Here is a 22,338-nt window from a genome sequence, read left to right on the forward strand (position 1 = left end):
TAAAATACCTCAGGAATAAAAAGTTTTGCTTTCTGTTTACAAACAAAAAGTTTGTGTTCCTGCAGCAAGTGCTTGATATCATTGATATTCTGGTGAAACCCACAACACTAAAAATTTTCCTGTTGCTTAGACTTTGTAGACTTGTCTGGTTTCCAGGAGATTGAGAACTTGCTCTTATTGGGGGGTTTGTAGATCTCATTAGATTTTGGAAAGTATGGATGACGAGTGTCCATCTCTTCCTATGGTAAAATATCCAATACATCTTCAGGTGTGTGTCAGGATCACTGGGCAAGTTCATATTGCTTTCAGTGAATACTGAAGTATCCATTTTTTCTATGGAAGAGTCTGTTGATTTGTTTTTAGGTGATATCCTTGCCATAATTTTTCTCACAAGTTGGTTCTCATCAAATGGAAACATTTTCAGAGTCGGACCGTACATTGTGTTTGATGCACTCAACAGAGAAACAGTTACAATCGTAAAGTTCAGATATGGTGAAATTATCATTTGGTGGAATAGATATATAAGTTTGAGTTGCTGTTTGACATTTTCTTAATTGTTACCTTCTCAGCATAAGAGGATCTCAGAGCAGGAGTGGCAATGACTAACTTTCTTTTTGCATCCTGATATATGTTTTGCTCTGTTTTTATTTTTTGTATTTCTTTCTCATCATCTTTTCACTTCTGACATGAATGGGAGTATACTGGATGATCTCCCTGACAATTTACATTTTGAGCTTTCTTGGCAGTGCAAGATTGGTTATCATGCTCTTTACTACCACACTGGGCACAGGTGGCAGAGCCACGACAGACAGTTTGGGCATGTCCATATTTCTGGCATTCGGAGGATCTTAGTGGGTTAAGGATGCAGGGTCTTTCAACAGAATAAATTTGCTGTCTACCAATGTTCAAAAAGTTGGGGCTAAAAGAGTCATGTGCCCACTTATTCCTTTTGGAGGGAAATGAAAAGGTGTTAAAGGGGTTATTCTACCAAGTACTGTTGCGGTTGTTATTAATTGTATTGTTATTATATACATGTCTAACAATGGATGGTTACAAATGGTGAAAACTGCTGGGTTTACAAGGCCATTAGGATCAGTGCATATTGATTAACTATAAAAATACTATAAAATTAACTTAATATCTAACTATGGGTAGAAGATGCTTATGTGAAAAACAATACAATGGATAAAGAAGCAATTTGTCTAATAAGAATTTAATGGAGATGATGTGCAGAGACCTGACAATTACACATGGAATATATTAGATAATACACAATTTAAATACATGTACAAAAATATGATTAAGATCACAACTTAAGTACAGCTTGAATAAATATAGAACTGTTGTGCACAACAACATACAGGACCAATTTCAACATAGTATGCAAACTCCAATATAGGATACATTTGACTGACCGGAGGACTTTGTTATGGATAATGATTGTAGTTAAATATTAGGCTTAATGATTAAACATGATTCACACTATTTTTCTATCATAAGGATGATGAATGCATTGTTGGAAAATAAAAGTTACTTATGTCATTAAAAAATTTCTTTATTTTACTACTCCATTACAACATGTGGCAAATGTGATGAGTAATAAAATGTGTAAAATTCTCATTATTATTTTACATTAACAAGTTTAATTTAAAAAAATATCACAAAGCATGTTTAAGACAATAAATAAGAAAAATATACAAAACATTGTAACACATATTTAGCATCGATACTCTCAAAGTCACCAATCTTATAATAATTCAAGATAATTAAAATCAAACGTAAGTTTCACACGGGGAAAGCTAACAAGGGAAGGATTTCAATCATTCTATGTTTATGCCCAACAGCACTATACTATAAAAGTAGCCATATTATATGTATGTATGTGTGTGTGTGTGTGTGTGTGTGTATATTTACAAATTTTGTATTACAATATTTATTAGCACTTTACCAAAAATCTTCCTGGTTATTCACAAACGTGTAAGGAATGTCTAAATGCTACAGATATGCTAAATATTCTAGGCAAAAATATAAAAGATATTGCCATTCTCCTACTGAAACAATTTAAGTATCAATGATTTAAAAAAAAAAAAAAGTAAAATATTAATAATCAACATTTAAATGAAAACATTTTTGTGTACATAAGTTTTCATATTTAGCAATTTTGATTTCTATATCTGCATAATGGAAACAGAACTAGTTTTGGATATTTCAACCTATCAAATGCAAATTATGAAGTAAAGTTCTATAGTAAACAGGATATGAAAAATGTTCTTTTGTTGACATTTGAATATATCAATTAGAGAATGATTGTGAGCACTAGCTACTACCAATTACTTAACATATCTTTATGGCGTCTATGAATATTATCACTTCCATTAATGATGTTTACAAGAAGAGTTTTGGTTACCTAATTAAATGTTTTTAAAAAATAAAACTATGCATATATCATTTATACACTGGGCTTGGAAACAGATGAAATTGTGACAGTTATTTAAAAACAGTGAGAACAATGATTCCAAGCAAGAAACGGAATGTTCAAGAATTCAACAAAATATGCAACAGTAGCTACATAAATACAACTTATCATATATATATATATATATATATATATATATATATATATATATATATGTATGTATGTATGTATATATACACACATAATGTCACAACTGGAAGAATTTATAAAAAGTCACACAATTCCTTTTGGGACATATCAGTTTATTATCTCAACAATGTTGTAGCACTTGATAAGCATTTTGTTAGTGACGAAAGAATATTCTATATTGATAAGAATTGAAATTGATGTATTTCACATAAAGTAGAATTTAAGCATTCTATGATGCGATTTATATTAATCAAGTGCTCAGTCTCCATTAATAAATCTTGGTATGCGACTGCTATAAAATTTCGCTGCTGTTTCCTTAATGAAATCCATGTGAAATTTGTTATTACAAACACTATGGAATAAACTCATTTAATAGTGGTTTTTTTCATATATTTTGCAAAATGAAGCACAACTTTCACTGAAGTCTTGTCCGAAGTACACTGGTTAGTTCTGTTATCATATTAATCACTTCTTCAGAAGAGAGCTTCATTATGTTCTCACGAGTAAATGCAGTTTTCAAAATTCTAACATCATTTTCTGTTTTGACAGTTTCTTCACTAACAGTATTATCTAGAAAGGAAAAGAAAATATTTACAGAAATTAAGCAACATTTTATTGGTCCATCACTCTGAGTAATATTTTATAGATATACAGTAATTACTGTTTCTATCCACACTGAGAAAACAATATGCCATTCTGATAACTGAAGGGTTAGATAATGAAGTACAATTACATGGTGATGTATTAGAAGTCAGATAAATGGTAGATTACAGTAACCATCTCAGAAATGAAAACGGTTTATTTTCAGAAGAAATAAAATAACAAGTACATACTCCCAATACTGTACATATTTTGTTAATATTATTTAAGTATAAATAATCACATATCTTCTTTAATGGAATTTGCATTATTACACTGAGGATTATTATTTTTACAGCTATTTCGTCTGCTTTCATTTAGGAGTGCAGCTTTTCAATGTCATTGGCTCTTGACTCAAGAATTCTTAGGGCATTACTGATGTATTATAGAGACAGCTGTATGCAGAAATAATAGAGGAAGAAAATTTGGACATATCTTTTTTTGGATGTTGTTGGTTGTCTTCTTTCTGCGATATGCATACTTCTGCTGTTAGGCTGTTAAAGGTAAGGGGGTTTTTGGAAAAAGGGGGGGGGGTTGGCAATGTGGGAGAATTAATTTGGAAAAAACTGTTTTTTTTTATAATTAATATATATATATATATATATATATATAATGTTGTTAGGGGTGAGTGGAGTGCTTTTTTGGAGCGGGAGAGATGAAAAAAGGGGGTCAAGGGGTTAACAGGGTGTGAGCCATTTCGACCGTCCGTCATCTTTGGAACTCATGGGAGAAGTGTAGGCTATGTCATGTCAGTTTGGTGTTTCTGCCTTTGAAGTGCTTGTATTACTGCCTATTGGTCAGAGTCGTGACCTATAGGTTATAATATATATATATATATATATATATATATATTATAAAAAAACCTGGATTTTTTTCAAATTAATTCTCCCACTTTTTCCAAAAAAAACCTTCATTTTAACAACCTAACAGCAGAAGTACGCATGCTGCAGAAAGAAGACAGCGAACAACATCCAAAAAAGGTCATCATCATCATCAAATTCCTGCCATGTACCCTCAAGGGGTGTACAGGATATGATAGTACTACATGAAAAATTTACATAATTACTAACTTCCTATCTACAATTTTCCTCCAAATCAGTCTGTTACTTGTCAAGACGCCAACATTATCAGATCTTATATTTCTATCGTCTAAGGCACTTTTACCGTATCAATCCACCTATATCTTGGTCTTCCTCCGGGTCTTTTCCTGCCAGCCTGGCAGAGAACATTTGTTTTGCTAATCTTTCCTCGTCCATTCTGTTTAAAAGACCATACCACCTGAGATTAGCTCTGCTAACGCATTCCTGGATGCTGACAATGTCAAGTTCTTTCCTAATATCCTCGTTTTTAATATGATATTGCAATTGATGCCATCTGTTCACGCATCTAATCTTTCTTAGGACTGCAGTCTCTATTCTTTGGTCAAGTGTTTTACTTCAGACCCAGCTCTCAGGTCTATAAGTTAAAACTGGTTTAAACACTGACTTGTATACAGCTAATTTAGTGTTCTGACTAATTTCTCTTATTCCATATGAATTTATTCAATTGATTTCCTACCATATCAGCTTTGTTAATTCTGTTGTCTATTTCCATATTGAATTTACTATCTTCACTAAAAATCGTGCCTAAGTAGCTGAAATGTTTTACTTGTTCTATAAGTTCTCCAATCACAATGAAGTTGTTATTTTCAATGTTTCTTCCTATTTTCATTGTCTTTGCCTTTTTATTGCTGACCTTCATACCATAACTATTACAACAGTTATTCAATTTAGTCAGGTAATCTTGCAGACTTGTAGCAGATTTATTTAGAAGTATAACATCGTCCGCATAAAGCAAACAGCTGACATTAACATCTCCAATTTTGATATCAAGTTTAATACCACTTTCCTTCATAATGTGATCCATATAGATAATGAATAACAGAGGGGATAATGTACATCCTTGTCTCACACTAGATTTAACATTAAACCATCTTCCTGTACTTCCTTCAATTCTAACTGCTGACTTACAACTCAAATAAAGAAAGTATTACTTGATATAATGCCCCCATTGACACCATATAACTGTAGCGTATTGAATAGCTTCTCTCTTGGCACCTTGTCATATGCCTTTTCCAGATCGACAAAAGTTAAATACAGATCTTTGTTATATTCCCATGATTTCTCAACTATTTGTTGTAAAGTGAAGATCTGATCCTGACAGTCTCTATTTGGCCTGAATCAAGCTTGTGATCCCAAGCATATGAAGGCACGTATTATACCCACTTAACCTTTCTCCCTTATAAAAAGAATCATAGGTAATCCAGGATCCTAAATCTAATATAACAATTGTCATGTTAAATTAGGATATCATTTTTACTGTAATAAAACTATCTATATGAAAGAATGTTTCTCTGATGCTGTCTTAAATACACTATAGCTTTGATGTAGTTATTTTAAGCTCCGAATAAAGAATAAGGAGTCGTGGACCAAAGGATGCAGCAGAGGAGCGGGAAGCCGGCTGCATTATTCTGCCATTCAACCCTATGAATCAGGAGTCTCCACAGTGTCTGAGGAAACCGACGCGGCTGATCCTAGATCACAGGAAGCAGCCGAAAAGTTTAGTATGTGGTCAGCCAATAGAGTTTCGCACATCTTAACCTTAAATATAAGGACACTGTTAAAACCTGGGAAAATAAATTTGATGGAAAAAGAACTTGCTAGGATTAAATGGGACATTGTAGGCTTGGCTGAAACCCATTGGACAGGAGAAGGAGTTATAAACCTAAATTCAGGAAAACTATTCTACTCGGGCAGAGAGGACAATATACATAGAGAAGGAGTCGCCATTTTAGTGAACAATAGGCTACAAAATGCAGTCATGGCCAGAGAACCACATGGCCCAAGAATGATCACTATCAGATTAAAAGGTAAAGAAAAAAATTTTCACTTTACAATAATTCAAATCTATGCCCCTGACCAGTCACATGAAGATGACGAAATCAATACCTTCTATGATAAGTTGCAAGATCTAATAGACAAGACCAATAAGAAAGATATATTAATAGTGATGGGTGATTTTAATGCCAAATTTGGGAAGTTTACCCCCAGGCTTGGAGGATGTGATGGGCAGGTTCGGAGTTGATAACAGAAATGAGAGAAGAGAAAGAATATTAGAATTTTTTAAAGCAAGCAATCTATTTATCTGTAATACCCTTTTTTTCCATAGACCTTCCCGCAAATATACATGGACCTCACCAGATGGTACAATAAAGAACAATATCATTATTTTAGCAGATTCTAAACCACAGCTAGAAAAAACTATCACATCATCAAATTCCTGTCATGTACCCTCAAGGGGTGTACAGGATATGATAGGACTACATGAAAAAAATTACATCATGACTAACTGATTACATTCTAATCAAATGCAATTGGAAATCAACAGTGCAAAATGTTAGAACTTTAAAAATTCCAGACTTCGACACTGACCATGAACTGCTTGCGGCAAAAATTAAACTAAAATTCAAGTATCGTAAATCATGAGCTCCTATCAACGAAGTAGACCTGTCAAAACTGAAAGAGAAATCTATGCAAGATAACTATCAGACACTAATAGGAAATGAGTTTAGAAAATTTCCTATGACAACATAGAAAATACATTGAATCAAGGTAAAAAAATTGTTACAAGTACTGCAAGAAACATATTTGGTACAACATCAAGACCAAATCATGAATGGATAACCCCTGAAATTCTAAATACTTTAGAAGAAAAAAGAACAGCAAAGCATATATTAAATATAAAAAATACAGAAGAAAATAAACAACATTATAAGAATCTTAAAAACAAAATTGACAAAATGGGCACATCTGCCAAAAATAACTGGTTGGAGGAAAAAGCAAAACTGTGCGAAGAAGCTAATAAAAGAAATGATAATAAAACGGTATACAAAATTATCAAAGAATTAACTAAGATCTATAAAGATAAACCATTAACAATGAAAGATAAAAACAATCTAGAAACTGGGTCAATACAAAATATTAAAATAATTTGGAAGGACTACTATCAAACATTATTTCAAAAAGAACAGGAGGAGGAAAGTATAACAGAAAAGATGATATAAGAAAAGGCACCACCCATAACTCCAGCAGAAATTATAAATGCAATAAAGCAAATGAAACTTTCAAAAACTACGGGTAAAGATGCAATATCTATAGAACTATGGAAATATGGTGGCAAGGAAGCTATTAATTTCTTAATGAATTTATTTAATAAAATTCTTTATACTGGAGTAATCCCAACTGACTGGAAAACAAGAATTATTATAACAATTCACAAAAAAGGAGACAAAAGAATATGTGAAAATTATAGACCCATAACACTCTTAAGCCATAGTTATAAACTATTCATTCGAATTATACAAAAGAGAACACAGGTGCTTACAGAAAATATCATAGAGGAAAATCAAGCAGGATTCAGGCCACATAGATCCACCATAGACCATATCTTCACCATTAATAATATAGCAGAAAAATATTGGGAATACAACCTGCCCATATACTGTTGTTTTATAGATTTTAAGCAAACCTTTGATTCAGTTAATAGAAACAAATTGATCACTATCCTAAAAAACATAAAAATGGATTCAGATATTTTAACATTTATTAAAAATTATTATGGAGACACCAAAGCTTTTGTTAAAATGAACAACATTAAAACCGAGGATTTCAGAGTTGAGAAAGGTGTAATGCAGGGATGCCCTCTCTCACCTCAACTCTTTATCATCTTCCTAGAAAAAGTCTGTAAAACCATAGTTGATGAACCAGGTGTAAAAATCAATGGTACCAACATTAATCACATAAAATACTTGGATGATATCATTATTTTAGCAGATTCTAAACCACAGCTAGAAAAAACTATCACCATCATCAAATTCCTGTCATGTACCCTCAAGGGGTGTACAGGATATGATAGGACTACATGAAAAAAATTACATCATTACTAACTTCCTATCTATAATTTTCCTCCAAATCAGTCTGTTACTTGTCAAGACTCCAACATTATCAGATCTTATATTTCTATCATCTAAGGCACTTTGTATGGTATCAATCCACCTATATCTTGGTCTTCCTCTGGGTCGTTTTGCTGCCAACCTGGCAGAGAACACTTGTTTTGCTAATCTTTCCTCTCCCATTCTATTTAAGTGACCATACCACCTGAGATTAGCTCTGCTAACGCATTCCTGGATGCTGACAATGTCAAGTTCTTTCCTAATATCCTCATTTTTAATATGATATTGCCATTGATGCCATCTGTTCACGCCTCTAATCTTTCTCAGGACTCTCATATCTGCGGTCTCTAGTCTTTGGTCAAGTGTTTTACTTCTGACCCAGCTCTCAGATCCATAAGTTAAAACTGGTTTGAACACTGTCTTGTATACAGCTAATTTAGTGTTCTGACTAATTTCTCTCTTATTCCATATGAATTTATTCAATTAACTTCCTACCATACCAGCTTTGCTGATTCTGTTGTCTATTTCTATATTGAATTTACCATCTTCAGTAAAAATCGTGCCTAAGTAGCTGAAATGTTTTACTTGTTCTATAAGTTATCCAATCACAATGAAGTTGTTATTTTCAATGTTTCTTCCTATTTTCATTGTCTTTGCCTTTTTATTGCTGACCTTCATACCATATCTATTACAACAGTTATTCAATTTAGTCAGAGAATCTTGCAGACTTGTAGCGGATTTATTTAGAAGTATAACATCATCCGCATAAAGCAAAGAGCTGACATTAACATCTCCAATTTTGATATCATGTTTAATACCACTTTCCTTCATAATGTGATCCATATAGATAATGAATAACAGAGGGGATAATGTACATCCCTGTCTCACACCAGATTTAACATTAAACCATCTTCTTGTACTTCCTTCAATTCTAACTGCTGACTTACAACTTAAATAAAGACAAAGTATTGCTTGATATAATGCTCCATTGGCACCATAACTGTAGCGTATTGAATAGCTTCTCTCTTGGCACCTTGTCATATGCCTTTTCTAAATCGACAAAACTTAAATACAGATCTCTGTTATATTCCCATGTTTTCTCGACTATTTGTCGTAAAGTGAAGATCTGATCCTGACAGCCTATTTGGCCTGAATCCAGCTTGTTCTTCACCAAGCTTTTCTTCCACAATTCTTCTCAACCGTTTCTCAAGTATACTTCCATAGATCTTGCCAGGAACTCAGTAGGGAAATACCTCTGTAATTCTCACATTCAATTTTATTTCCCTTTTTATATATGGGTACTACGAGAGCTCTACTCCAATCATCGGGAATTCTTCCCTCTGTCTCCAGGCTTTCTGAACTATGCAGTGCAGCCACTGTAAGACTCTTATACCACCATACTTCAGCATTTCTGGTCGAATATCATCTACTCCTGCTGCCTTTCCACATTTCAAGCCTTTGATGGCTTTTTCTACTTAAAGTATGGATATGTATTCCTGACTGCATGCCTGGTCAGTGTTTTTTACCACTGTGCTATCATCACTGCTTGTTATATTTAGCAGTTTTTCAAAGTAATTACTCCATACTTCAAGGATATCCTTTTCTCCTGTTTTCATGTCACCTTTATCATCTCTAACTCCTTTTACAGAACTCTTTCCTCCATTCCTAAGCTTCTTCAACAACCTCCAGAATATTTTGCCACCTTCTTGATATTTATTTTCTATATTCTTGCCAAAGTCCTCCCATGACTTTTGTTTAGCTAGTTTTACACAGTGTTTAGCATTCTTGCATTTGTCTCTGTATTCTCTAAGTGCACAAGCTGACTTATCTGACAGGAACTTTTGATATGCTTTCTTCTTTTCCTTCACTGCCTCTTTAACTTCCTGTGTCCACCAGGGAGTTCTGATTTTTTTATCCTCGTAGACAACCTCACAACATGCCTCTCTGGCAGAATCAATCAATGTTTTCTTCAGAGTTTGCCCTGAATCTCCAAGGTTTGATTCCTGTTCTCACTCTTTCATTTTTTCTTCAATAATCTTTGTGTATTATTTTAGTCTACAGTTCACATCTGAGCACTGCTCAACTTTTATTTGCTTTAAAACTTTTTTACATATTATTCTTTTCAATATGAAATTCAATTTTATCCTGCTCAAGACTAAATAATGATCGCTTCCAATTTCAAATCCTCTGTACACTCTGGTGTCCTGCACCAGGGAGAAAACATCACTATCAACAATAACATAGTCAATGAGACTTTTCTTATTCCTTGCCTCTTCTCTCCATGTGAATTTGTGCACATTTTTATGTTGGAACATGGTGTTAGTAATAACCAGTCCATGTCCTGAGCAGAAATCCAACATATATTTGCCATTATTATTAGCTTTGCTCTTTTCTCCAAATTTTCCCAAAATATTTTTGTATGTCTCACAATCATTTCCTACTCTGCTATTTAGATCCCCAACAAGGACCAACTTTACCAATTTCAAATCCTCTGTACACTCTGGTGTCCTGCACCAGGGAGAAAAAATCACTATCAACAATAACATAGTCAATGAGACTTTTCTTATTCCTTGCCTCTTCTCTCCATGTGAATTTGTGCACATTTTTATGTTGGAACATGGTGTTAGTAATAACCAGTCCATGTCCTGAGCAGAAATCCAACATATATTTGCCATTATTATTAGCTTTGCTCTTTTCTCCAAATTTTCTCAAAATATTTTTGTATGTCTCACAATCATTTCCTACTCTGCTATTTAGATCCCCAACAAGGACCAACTTTTCCTTTTTCATTGTGTCAGTTGCTTTTTCTAAAAAATTTCTCCACTTCTACCTTAGTAGAACCTTCTGTGGGACCATAGGCACAAATAAGTCTCATTGTCCAGTTCCCCATTCTCATATTTGCCCACATTACTCTACTTGAGACTGACTGCCATTCAAGAAGATTAGCCTCGTATTTTGTGTTGAATACTATGGCTACTCCTTCTTTTCCTTGATTGTCGTTGCCTGAATATAACATTTTGTATTTATTGCTCAGAAAGATCTCACCAGTTTTTGTCTTTTTTGTTTCAGTCACCCCTATTATGTCGATCTGGTACTTATCTAATTCCTCAGCTAGCTCCATTTCTTTGCCATTCAGGCTTCTTATGTTGATAGTACCGATCTTTAACTCTGGTGATGTAGAGTTGGGGTTTGTTTTGATATTCGTTCCAGTAGCTGACTTTTCGCTGTTCGCTCTGGTTCCCTGGCGAAAACAATGGGGGCCTTGTTTAACCAGGCGACGTCCCAGCCGGCATGAAATTTTATCATTTCGTACCATCATTCTATATTTTGGTTTAACCAATAAGAATACAATTTGGTCGGCTAAATCCCAAATTGCCAGCCCATCCTTGTTCGTTCAGTATCCAAGTAGATACCCAACAGGGTGCACCACGAGAAGATGAGGATTGGACATTAGGTCAGAAACCCTGGTCGGTTCTCTTGCATTCCTTTAAAGGCTATGTGGAGGTCTCCTCTCAGTTATATGGCTTTGACCCTTAAGCACCCCAGAAAAAACTATTAATATTTTAAATGACTCTTGTAAAACTTATGGTATGAAAATAAATCATCATAAAACAAAAATAATGAAGATAGGTAGAGAAGAAGAAAATATTTCTATAAATCTCGAAAATCATCTGCTGGAACAAGTTAATAAATGTTTATCTTGACAATATTATATCTAGTAACCTCAACAATATGGAATCAGTAAAACACGGGCTAAACCTAGGTTGGACAACATGAATAAACTAAACAAAATATGGAAAAATAAAAAAATCCCAACGAGTCTAAAATTAAAATTATATAAAACAATTATTATCCCAACGGCTACTTATGCTTCAGAAGCTTGGAGATTAACTCAACAACCAATCAAGAAACTTCAAGCATTTGAAATGAAATGCCTCAGAAAAATTAATAACACCCACTGGATGGAACACGACTAATGATCAAGTGAGAACAGATTTAAACTTCCCAGGTAATATAATAGACTCAATCATTAAGCATCAATTGAGATGGTTTGGTCATATTCAGAGAATGGCCACTCATAGACTCCCATATTTAGCTCTGAATAGATATATAGGAAGAAAAAGACCTAGAGGCAGACCAAGAAGTACTTGGATAAAGTTGCTGAAAGAACATTCCCATCTACCCAGCTATAGAGTCATGAGTGAGATGGCTAAAGATCGCTATAAGTGGAGAACCTTTCTTCTTAGTGGACTCAACCCATTATCAAGTGGATGAGATGAGTTATTTTATTTTATTTCATTTATTGATTTTATTTTTATTTTCACTAGAAGTCAGGCCAGTAGAATAACAGTTGATCAAATCATTGTCTCTTCAGCATACTGTGTGAAATGTAATATAGCTTGTCTCTGTATATATGTGTGCATACTCCAGATGATGAACTTAGTATGAAGGTCAAAATGTCAGGAAATTAAAATAATTATTCCTAACACAGTTGTAGTCTTCATAATTTGTCTGAAATCGAATATATCTGTAGCTATTTTTGTATGTGTGAGGATATACTGCTCCAATGACATAGAAACCAGCTATGCCCCTTCTTTGGAATTCTTCCTCTGAATTTGCATGGTTTTTCTGGAGAACAGTACATCGATGCCCTTGTCAAAAAGAAATCTGTAGAGGGAGCTGCATTTTGCCCTGCTTAATACATTCAGTATTTAACTGGCAAATCTGGACAGAATATCTAAGCTTTTAGTCAGGTAGTCTTCAAAACAATGATATTCTTTAATCTCTCAATACTGCTTGATAATAGCCAAGAGATCCTTGATAGACTGATAACCAGTTTTCACTTTAGCTTACTTTGGGTGCACCATGATGAGGTGAGTCAGAATTGCAGCCTGATGGTGATATACCTTGTTGAACTCCATGAGACCAGGATAAAACTGAAGACTCTCTCTAATACACAAATATACAAAAAGCAGTTCAAAATGTGGTGGGCATGAAAAAAATACACATATATTGACTGCACATTTCTGTTTAGTGTTTATTTTATGGCATGACATTTCACAGAAGTAAGTGTTTTATTTGTAGTAACTTCAATATGGGGGGTGGCACTTAAGTAATTTTATCTGCTTTTTTAGCAACTAGTCACTGACTTATTTTCCCTTTCATTTTTTTTGTAGGGATCCCACTGATAAGAGGCTGGGAGCCAACAGTACATCAGCACCACTGGCAAGTTAAAAGTAAAATAACCCAGAAAAATGACTACTGACCAAACAATAGTACTTTTTTTTTTCCAAGCAACTTTAGGCCCAATAAGCAAAAGTGGTTGTGGTTTCAGACAAGATGATAAAATTCATCAAAAAGATATTCACATCCATGCCATAATGGGATTCAAATCCATAGCCTCTCACTGGAAGAGTGACCATGATGAAGCATTTTAATCCAAAACAAGTGCATAATTAAATATGAGGGTGGTCTGAAAAGTTCTTGGCCTAACAATGAAAAAACGAATTTATAATTTCAAAATTATTTTCATCAAAAAAAAAAAAAAAATCAGCTAACGCCTTTTTATTCCCGTATATACGGGAGTAGGCGAGGCCATTTAGCCCTATCTAACTTTTGGAGACTGAGTGGGCAGTTCAATCTCCACTGGTACCCAATCAGAGACAGATGGCCCAAGGCTATCACTAATTAAGCGGTGTGCAGTGAAGAGAGACGGCTCAAATGTGCCGCCATCTCGTGGTCTCTAACCCTAACACAATATATTTAATGTCTGAAATAATGTGGGTTCTACGGTCGATTTTCTTGAGTTTACAGGACGAAAAACCCGAGTTTCCGGGAGGAAAAACCTGCTTGCCCGTGCCAGAGATCGACTAATTCGGGAACCGGTCGAAAAAAGGCTTAGAAAAATTTCCTCTAGTCGCCGACTAGACTCGAAACCAAGACTTCCTTCGTGCGGCCTAGCGCGGTGGTGTGCAAATGCCACATCCACTGAGCTACACAATTATTTTCATTTTTCAACATAATCTCCCTTAAGACTAATACATCTATTCCAGTGATGCTCCAGTGCCATTATCCCATCCCTGTAGTGGTTCTCTGTAAGATCTACAAAATACCCCTCTACAGCTGCAATCACCTCTTGATTTGAAGAAAAATGCTGACCAGCGAGGAAGAGTTTTAGCTTGGAGAAGAGATAGATGAGAGAGGTAGCCAAATATGGGGAATAGAGTGGATGTTCCAACTATTCATAGTGCTGATCCTTTAATTTTTCCATTGCCAAAACATCTTCGTAGGCAAGTGCATTGTCCTGATGAAAGATGATTTTTTGATTCTGCAAACCAGGTCTTCTCTCACGAATTTTTTTCGTCTAGTCTGGTCAAAAAGTTGGAATAATATTCCCCGGTTATTGTTTTACCCTGTTCAAGATAATTAATAAGCAAAATGCCTTTAGCATCCCAAAAACACCGATGCCATGACCTTTCCTGCTGATGGAACCGACTTTGTCGCTGAGCAACTGGCTTCTGTCCACTGTTTTGGCTGCTGTTTGAATTCTGGTGTGAATACATCGACACACAAAATCAGTTTTATTCTTGTTAAAATGCTCCAAGCACTGTTTAGAGATTTTAATGCGAGTGCGTTTTTGATCTGCTGGGAGCAAGCACGGCACTCATCTTGTGCAAAGCTTTTTCACATGCAATTCCTCATGCAAAATATATCCTACACGTTCTTTTGAAATGCCTATAGTCTCAGCTAATTCACTCACTTTGACTCGCTGGTTATCCAATACCATATCGTGCACTTGATCAATGATTTCTGGTGTTGTTACACTTTTTGGACATCCTTCACGTGGATCATCTTCAAGGCTAGTCCAGCCACATTTCATTTCGGCAGCCCGTTTCTTAATTGTCGAAAACAAAGGAGAAGAGTGCCCATAAACTTTTATGGACTTTGAATGAATTTCTTTTGCCGTTAAACCTTCTTTTACAAACAATTTTATAACCACATGTATAAAACATGACAGCTGTATAAAACAAACCACTTGATAGAATGACTTGCAATTTCACATGGATGCTTATGACAAATGTACCAACAACTTAGAAAAAAAAAATCTTGCTGATAGTGTTGCCATCTATGGTTGAGGTCAAGAACTTTTCAGCCCAGCCTTGTAAATGTTTCTTATGAAATACAAATTAATTACAAGAAAATAAAAGAAATGGAACAGTGAGTTACATAAAAAATCTTATTAATGTCAGTGGACGTTAAAATTAATTTGCTTACCTTTCTAATTTAGTCACAAATTTCATATTCTGGTAATCAGGAGAACTACAAATAACTGACACTAGAACAGTAGATTTTTGGGCCTCTCTGACATCAGATACAGGTGTTATGTTCAAACAACTGATCATCAAATAAAGGCCACCAATCTTTTCTGATATTAGGTTACGGTTGGAAAAAATGGAAGATCATGCAAAAACCAAACTTGATATTATTTGATACTATGTCAGATGCATTCAACATTAATTAATATTCAAAACAAACTAAAGAGCTGTCAATGCGCAATATATAGCTTCTCGCAGTCAAGTCATCCCCATCTTCCAGCGGTATAACTAGTTTCCATAAATGAGGCTCTGGCTCATATATCTTCCCTAGTGGGAGGAAGTGTCAACTAGGTGGTATTTCCTCCGAAACCATTTACTACCTTGATGGCATTTACCTAGGTGGTAAATGCCATCAAGGTGGTAGATGTCTTTCATCACCTTATTAGAGACCTGAAGTGGCTGCAGACATGTTTGGTCGCAAGAGTTCCAGTTTCTTTCCCCCGCCCCTGACAACCACCCTTCCCACTTGCAATGACACACCAATCTCAATGTGTGTGTGTGTGGGGGAGGGGGGGAAGATTGTCCCCCATTTGAGGGTACAGCAGTAAAATGGTTCTGCTGGTTAGTAAACAAGACCAGGTAGTAACGAACTTCGAGGCATCTTGATCAGCTAGTGACAAATCCTGCAACCGTGTATTTTGCCACTTTGTGACTGGAAGAAGACCAAATACTGTGACTGCAGGGGGAATTTTCGAGGCCACGTATGGATATGAGACTGACTCTCCTCTGTATGGGTGGTATGTTTCCACTTCTTTTTTTTTTTTTTTTATCTCTTCCTCACTGAACAAAATAAACCACAATCAAAACAAATGCGTTTCTACTGCAAATCTCAAAAATTCGCCCAAAGAAAACAGTTAAAACACACACACACACACACACACACACACACACATACACACACACACACACACACACACACACACACACATATATCAAAAATCCAACCAAACAAAAGACAACAGAAATCCAATCAAACAACCCACAATACCTCACAGGAATGAAAGCTTTCATTCCATATTCCACTTCAAATTTTCAGTGACCATCCAAGCTTTGGTTCTCAAAAAAGTGGGCCAACACTGTAAAAGAAAAAAAAAAAAATGTCTGCATACCACAACTGGCTCAAGACCTAAACTCCAGCTACTGAATCATCACCAAGTCAAAGTCAGACTTTGAATGGGTCAAATGCTGCAAACACCTCTTGCCCAGATGGAAACTGCTCCTTCTGGTCCAAAGCTATTAGGTGCAACTTCTGCTCGCCCAGGTTTCCACCACTCTTATCTGAATGGTACTGTAGTCACCTCACCAAAAGACAAGGCCAACTTACTGGCATTACCCTTTTTTTCCCCAATTCCTGCATTGATGACCTGGGCAAGTTCCTTCCATGCCACAAAGAACAGCTCTATTCATTTCTCCCATAGTCTTCTAACAAAAAAGAAATCTGAAGAATCCTTTATAACCTGAACACAAACAAGGCATCTGGTCCTGATGGTATCCCACTTATTGTGTTAAAAAATTGTGTCCCAGAACTAACACTATCCTGTATCACCTCTTCAATCTATCCTATTCAACTGGCATCTACCCTACAACATGGAAACAGGTCTATATCCAGCCCATCCCAAAAAAAGGTGACAAAAGTCAACAAACAAACTACCATCCAATTGCTCTCACTTCTGTTCTCTCAAAAATTATGGAGAGGGTCATCAACAACCCACTCTTGAACCACCTAGAGACAGATCAATTAATCAGTGATCAGCAGTATGGATTCTGCCACTCGCAATCTACAGTTGATCTTCTTGCTTTCACCACCCACCTCTGGACTCAGGCCATGGAGAAATTTGGAGAACCTCACATGGTTGCCCTCAGTTCAAAAGAATTGGATTGGCTTTGGCAGAGGGGACTACTTAGCAAACCACAATCCTCACTCTGCAACTGGATCGCCAACTTTCTTACTGGTTGCTCACTATGTGTCATGGTGGATGGTTTCCTCTTCTCAGATTTCCCCAGCAATGAAGGAATACCTCAGGGTTCTGTTCTTTAACCTACTCTCTTCCACTTGTATATAAATGTTCTGCTCTCTGACTTCCAATCCTATCCTTAGCTTTGCTAATGACAGTACATTCCATCCCTCCTTTTCATTTGACAAACCTTGTAGTGCTAGAGTATTAGAATCCTCAAGATCTACCATGACCTGAACTTAGATTTCCTATCTATATCCCAGTGGAGCAAGGACAACCTTGTAAACTTCAATGCCACCAAAATTCAGTCCTGTCTGATCTCTCACAAGAAAGAGCTTGCAATCCCTCCTCCTTACCTTCAAAATAATACTGAGATATCCAAACATGATCAGATTTCTCTTTTTTGACTAAACTGTACCTCTGATCTTTCCTGGCATAACCATATTTCAATTATAGTTTCTGCAGCTGCCAAAAACTTGCTAACTCCATACAAAGCCCCAATCTGCTCAGCCATGGAATATTGCTCCTGGTGCAACAAAATCCTCTAAGATTGCTTGATTCTGTCCATAAGAGGACAATCCTGCTAATTAATGATCCCTCCCTCACAAATCCACTTCAATCCCTCTCTCACCGATGTTCAGTTTCTGTCTTGTGCCTATAGATACTTTCATGAACAATGCTCTGCTGAAATGGCCGCTATTATTCCTCCAAAATCATTAAAACAAGAGCCACTGCTAACCAACACCCCTTTTACAGTCCATTTTGAAACTCACCAAACCAACTTCACTGCCTCCTCTTTCATTCCATCTGCTTCTGCCCTTTGGAACAATCTGCCACACTATGCCTTCCCCATAGATTATATAACCCTCAACTGTTCAAGCAAAATGCAGATTCCTCCTATCTTCTATTCCTCTTGCCCACATACACACAGCACTAGAGTTGTTCAATATATAGGAACAGCTGCTTCCAGTCATCAGATAGTATACACATAGGGAGTAAAAATTAACTATTCCTAACGGAAAATGAATCCTTCTATATTTTATAAGAATGTATCTCATGAAAGCCAACAAACTAGAAATATATATATATGTGGGAAATCCACATGTTCTAGTGATGAGTTTCTTGAGCTGCTGTATATTAAAAAATAAATAAATAAATAAATAATAAAAAAAAAAAAACGCATTTGATGAAGTTTGAATTTTCAAAGATGTAGTGAATAATTCAGATGACGATTTCAATCAGGTATTGTATTTACAAATCAGTTCTTCATTTGACGAAAAACATTTCACAAAGTAAGGCTTCTGAATTTTCAGTTTCAAACGAATGAAATCCTGTAAGTAATGTGGCAGTACTGGTTCAAGAGTAGAGAAGATGAACTACTTTTATCGCTTGATGCAAATCCATCTACAGTGTACTCTGCATTTCTAACTGATGGCCTAATGGAATTTATGGTAACAGAAACTAACAGATAGAAGATCAGTGCTTATCTACAACTCAGGATTGTGAGACTCCAGGAAGACAAGTGAATTCCAAGATGGATACCCACATCCAAAGAAGAAATGAATCAGAATCCTATTGCTTATTGGGATAATACATGTTCCAGAAATACATTTTTTATTGGTCAAAGAATTCCATAATTTCAACAATATATTTCTAGCAAGACTCATAAATATGGCATCAAAGTGCACAAACTCTGTTTACCAGCTGGCTACACATATAACATATGCATGTATTCAGGTAAAGGTGACACAGTGAGTCGTCAGGGCCATGACTTTGAAATTGCTTCATGGCCTCTTGAACACAGGAAGGATTTTATTTGCAGATAATTTTTATACAAGTTTAGCAATTGCTGAGGAACTTCTCTCTAAGGGAATATTTCTCTGTGGAACAATCGGGAATTGGACCTCTGGCAGGAATTATGTTGAAGAAACACAAATATGGAGAAATAATAGCCATGGAATGACAAAGATCAGTAACTATGTTGACAACTTACAGAGATCATCATTGTGAGTTAGTAGAGAATGCACGTAAGAAGCAGTATGGAAAAGCAGCTGGAGTAGATGATATTCGAGCAGAAATGCTTAAGCATGAAGATGTAAAAGTTTTGCAGTGGCTACACTACACAATTCAGTGGGCCTGGTCAGAAGATCAAATTCCCAATGATTGGAGTAGAGCTCTCATAGCACTCATCTATAAATAAAGGAAATAGAACTTAATGTGAGAATTACAAATTTTTCTGCTAAGTGTTCCAGGTAAAATTAATGGCAGAAGAACAAGCTGGGTTCAGGACAAATAGAGGTTGTCAAGATCAGATATTCACTTTAAGACAAACAGTTGAGAAATCGTGGGAATATGACAATGATCTATACTTAGTTTTGTAGATCTGGAAAAGGCATATGACAACGTGCCCAGAGAAAAGAATTTTAAAAAATTACAACATTACAATTATATGCAGTGAATGGAAACTTTTTATAGACAAATACATAGTCTATATTTAAGTTGCCAGTCAGCAGTTAGAATTGAAGAAAATACAAAGATGGTTTCATGTTAAATCAGGGTAAGACAAGTTCAAGTTATGAGAGAAAGTGGCATGAAGCCTGATATTAGAACTGGAGATGTCAAACTCAGCTCTTTGCTTTATGCAGAACATGTTGTACTCCTAAACACATCTAGTACAAGTCTCCAGGATTCACTACATTCAATAACAGCTATAAAAAATTTGGCATGAAAATCAACAATAAAAAACAAAACTGAAAATAAGCAGGAGCTTGAAAATTTCAACTGCAATCTGAATGGAGATCTCATAGAACAAGTAAAATATTTCAGCTATTTAATGCACAGTTTTTAGTGAAAATGGCAGGTTAAATCTAGAAATAGACAACAGCATAAGCAAATCTGATGTGGTTGATAGCCAGTTGAATAAATTTCTATATGGGTTAGTGAGAAATTACCCAAAACACCAAACTAGCAGTATACAAGACAGTGTTCAAACCAGTTTTGAGTTATGGATCTGAGAGATGGATTAGAAATAAACAACTTGATCAACTAGAGACAACAGATATGAGGACTCTGAGAAAAATTAGGGGTGTGAATCGATAGCATCAATGGCAGAATTATATTAAAAATTAAGATATTAGAAAGGAACTTGAAATTATTAGCTTTCAAGAATGTATCAACAGAGCTAATCTATGATGATATGGCCACTTAAACAGAATGGTTAAGAAAGGGTAGCAAAACGGGTGTTTGATGCTTAGATGGCAGGAAAGAGACCCAGAAGAAGACAAGGTCTAGTGGATTGATTCGGTAAGAAGCGCCTTAGAAGCACGAAATGTTAGACATGACAATATTGAAGTGCTCACAAGTAATAGATTGATTTGGAGGAAAATTGTTGATAGGAGATTAATAGCAATGTAAACTTAATCACATATTGCTGTCTTAGCCTGAACACCCTTTGGGGATACATATCAGGAAATTGATGATAATTATGATGCGAGACTAGTGATCGTCTGTATAAAATATGAGAACTTGCTAGAACAATCTGTTTCAAGCTTATTTTGTAATGGAATATTATGTAAATTAATAATGATCCTACCAAATGTCAGCTCAACAAATTATTGGATGACAACATAGAAACTATCAAAAACTCAAAACATACCATGCAAGACCTCCTAAATTATATATGGATCACAAAAATTACACATAAAAGTAACTGTTCACTTAGACCTACTGCAGATTCTATAGGCAGTCCCACTTATAAATTATTCAAGATTTCTGTCGAACCTTCTCCATCCCCTTCATTTGACACTCAGCTTCTTTGATAAAAAATTCCACAGAATTTCATACAAGAATAAAGCTTTGACATTGTCACTCTCTCTCTTCACTAATATCCCTCACAAAGAGACAACAGAATTGTAAACCCAAAAATTTCCACCAGACATAGTTGAATTATTCAAATTTGCAATCACATCAGGTTGCTTCACATGGAAAGATAAAAAAAAAATATATATAAACAAGAGGAAGGAACCGCAATGCACTCACTTATCACCCAACTTAGCCAACTTCTTTCTCAAATATCTAGAAGATAAAATTTTTGCTCTTGATCCAAAAACCATCAATTTGGCTATGCTATATTGATGATATCTTTTCAGTTTGGAGTCACACAGAACCAGAACATTTCTACAAAAAAAAAAAAAATCAACACCCAGCATCCTTGTATCAAGTTCACTAGAAAAAGAATCATCAAAAGGTATTTTCTTTCTTGATGTACACATCGAGCATAAACGAGATGGATCCATTTCCACTTCTGTCTACTGAAAACCATCTTTTTCAGATTGTTATATCCATAATACATCAGCTCACCATCCATCTCAAAAATATGGCATCATAAAATCTTTAGTATCCAGAGCACACAAGATTTTTTCTTCTGAAGAATCTCTAAAACAAGAATTGGAAATGGTCAAAGAAACAACCTTATGAAATGGATATAATCCAATAATAACCCAAAAAATAATTAACCACTCCTCCTACAAATCAACCCAGACAATGTCCACAGGACTCCTATACCATATATCAAAGGCATCTCTGAATGTTTGGCAAAAATTACGAAAAACGATCAACGCATTGCCACCTATAAACCTATCAACCCAATTCACAACTTGCTACCTTCTCCAAAAGACAAACTCTCACCAATGATGCTAACTGGCATATACGAGGTGCCATGTTTGCATAACTTGTCTTACTATGGCCAAACAGGAAGATCTATAAATAAAAGTA

The 22,338-nt window shown here is 35.4% G+C and overlaps 1 protein-coding gene across 1 annotated transcript in view; it reads right to left on the reverse strand.

Moving 5' to 3' along the window:
* Positions 1-1,534: 1,534 nt before the first annotated feature.
* The window catches only part of LOC150105436 (uncharacterized), a 199,337-nt gene continuing 178,533 nt past the window's right edge, over positions 1,535-22,338 (reverse strand). The window contains exon 14 of the mRNA XM_090393960.1: positions 1,535-3,175. Within this exon, the coding sequence (XP_090250086.1) occupies positions 3,021-3,175 (155 nt within the window). The 3' untranslated portion in view covers positions 1,535-3,020. The remainder of the gene's footprint in view (positions 3,176-22,338) is intronic.

The sequence above is a fragment of the Typopeltis vanoorti genome, chromosome 6 (genome assembly GCF_054136105.1).
Source record: "Typopeltis vanoorti isolate ZY-2024b chromosome 6, IOZ_Tvanoo_1.0, whole genome shotgun sequence".
Taxonomy (NCBI): domain Eukaryota; kingdom Metazoa; phylum Arthropoda; class Arachnida; order Uropygi; family Thelyphonidae; genus Typopeltis; species Typopeltis vanoorti.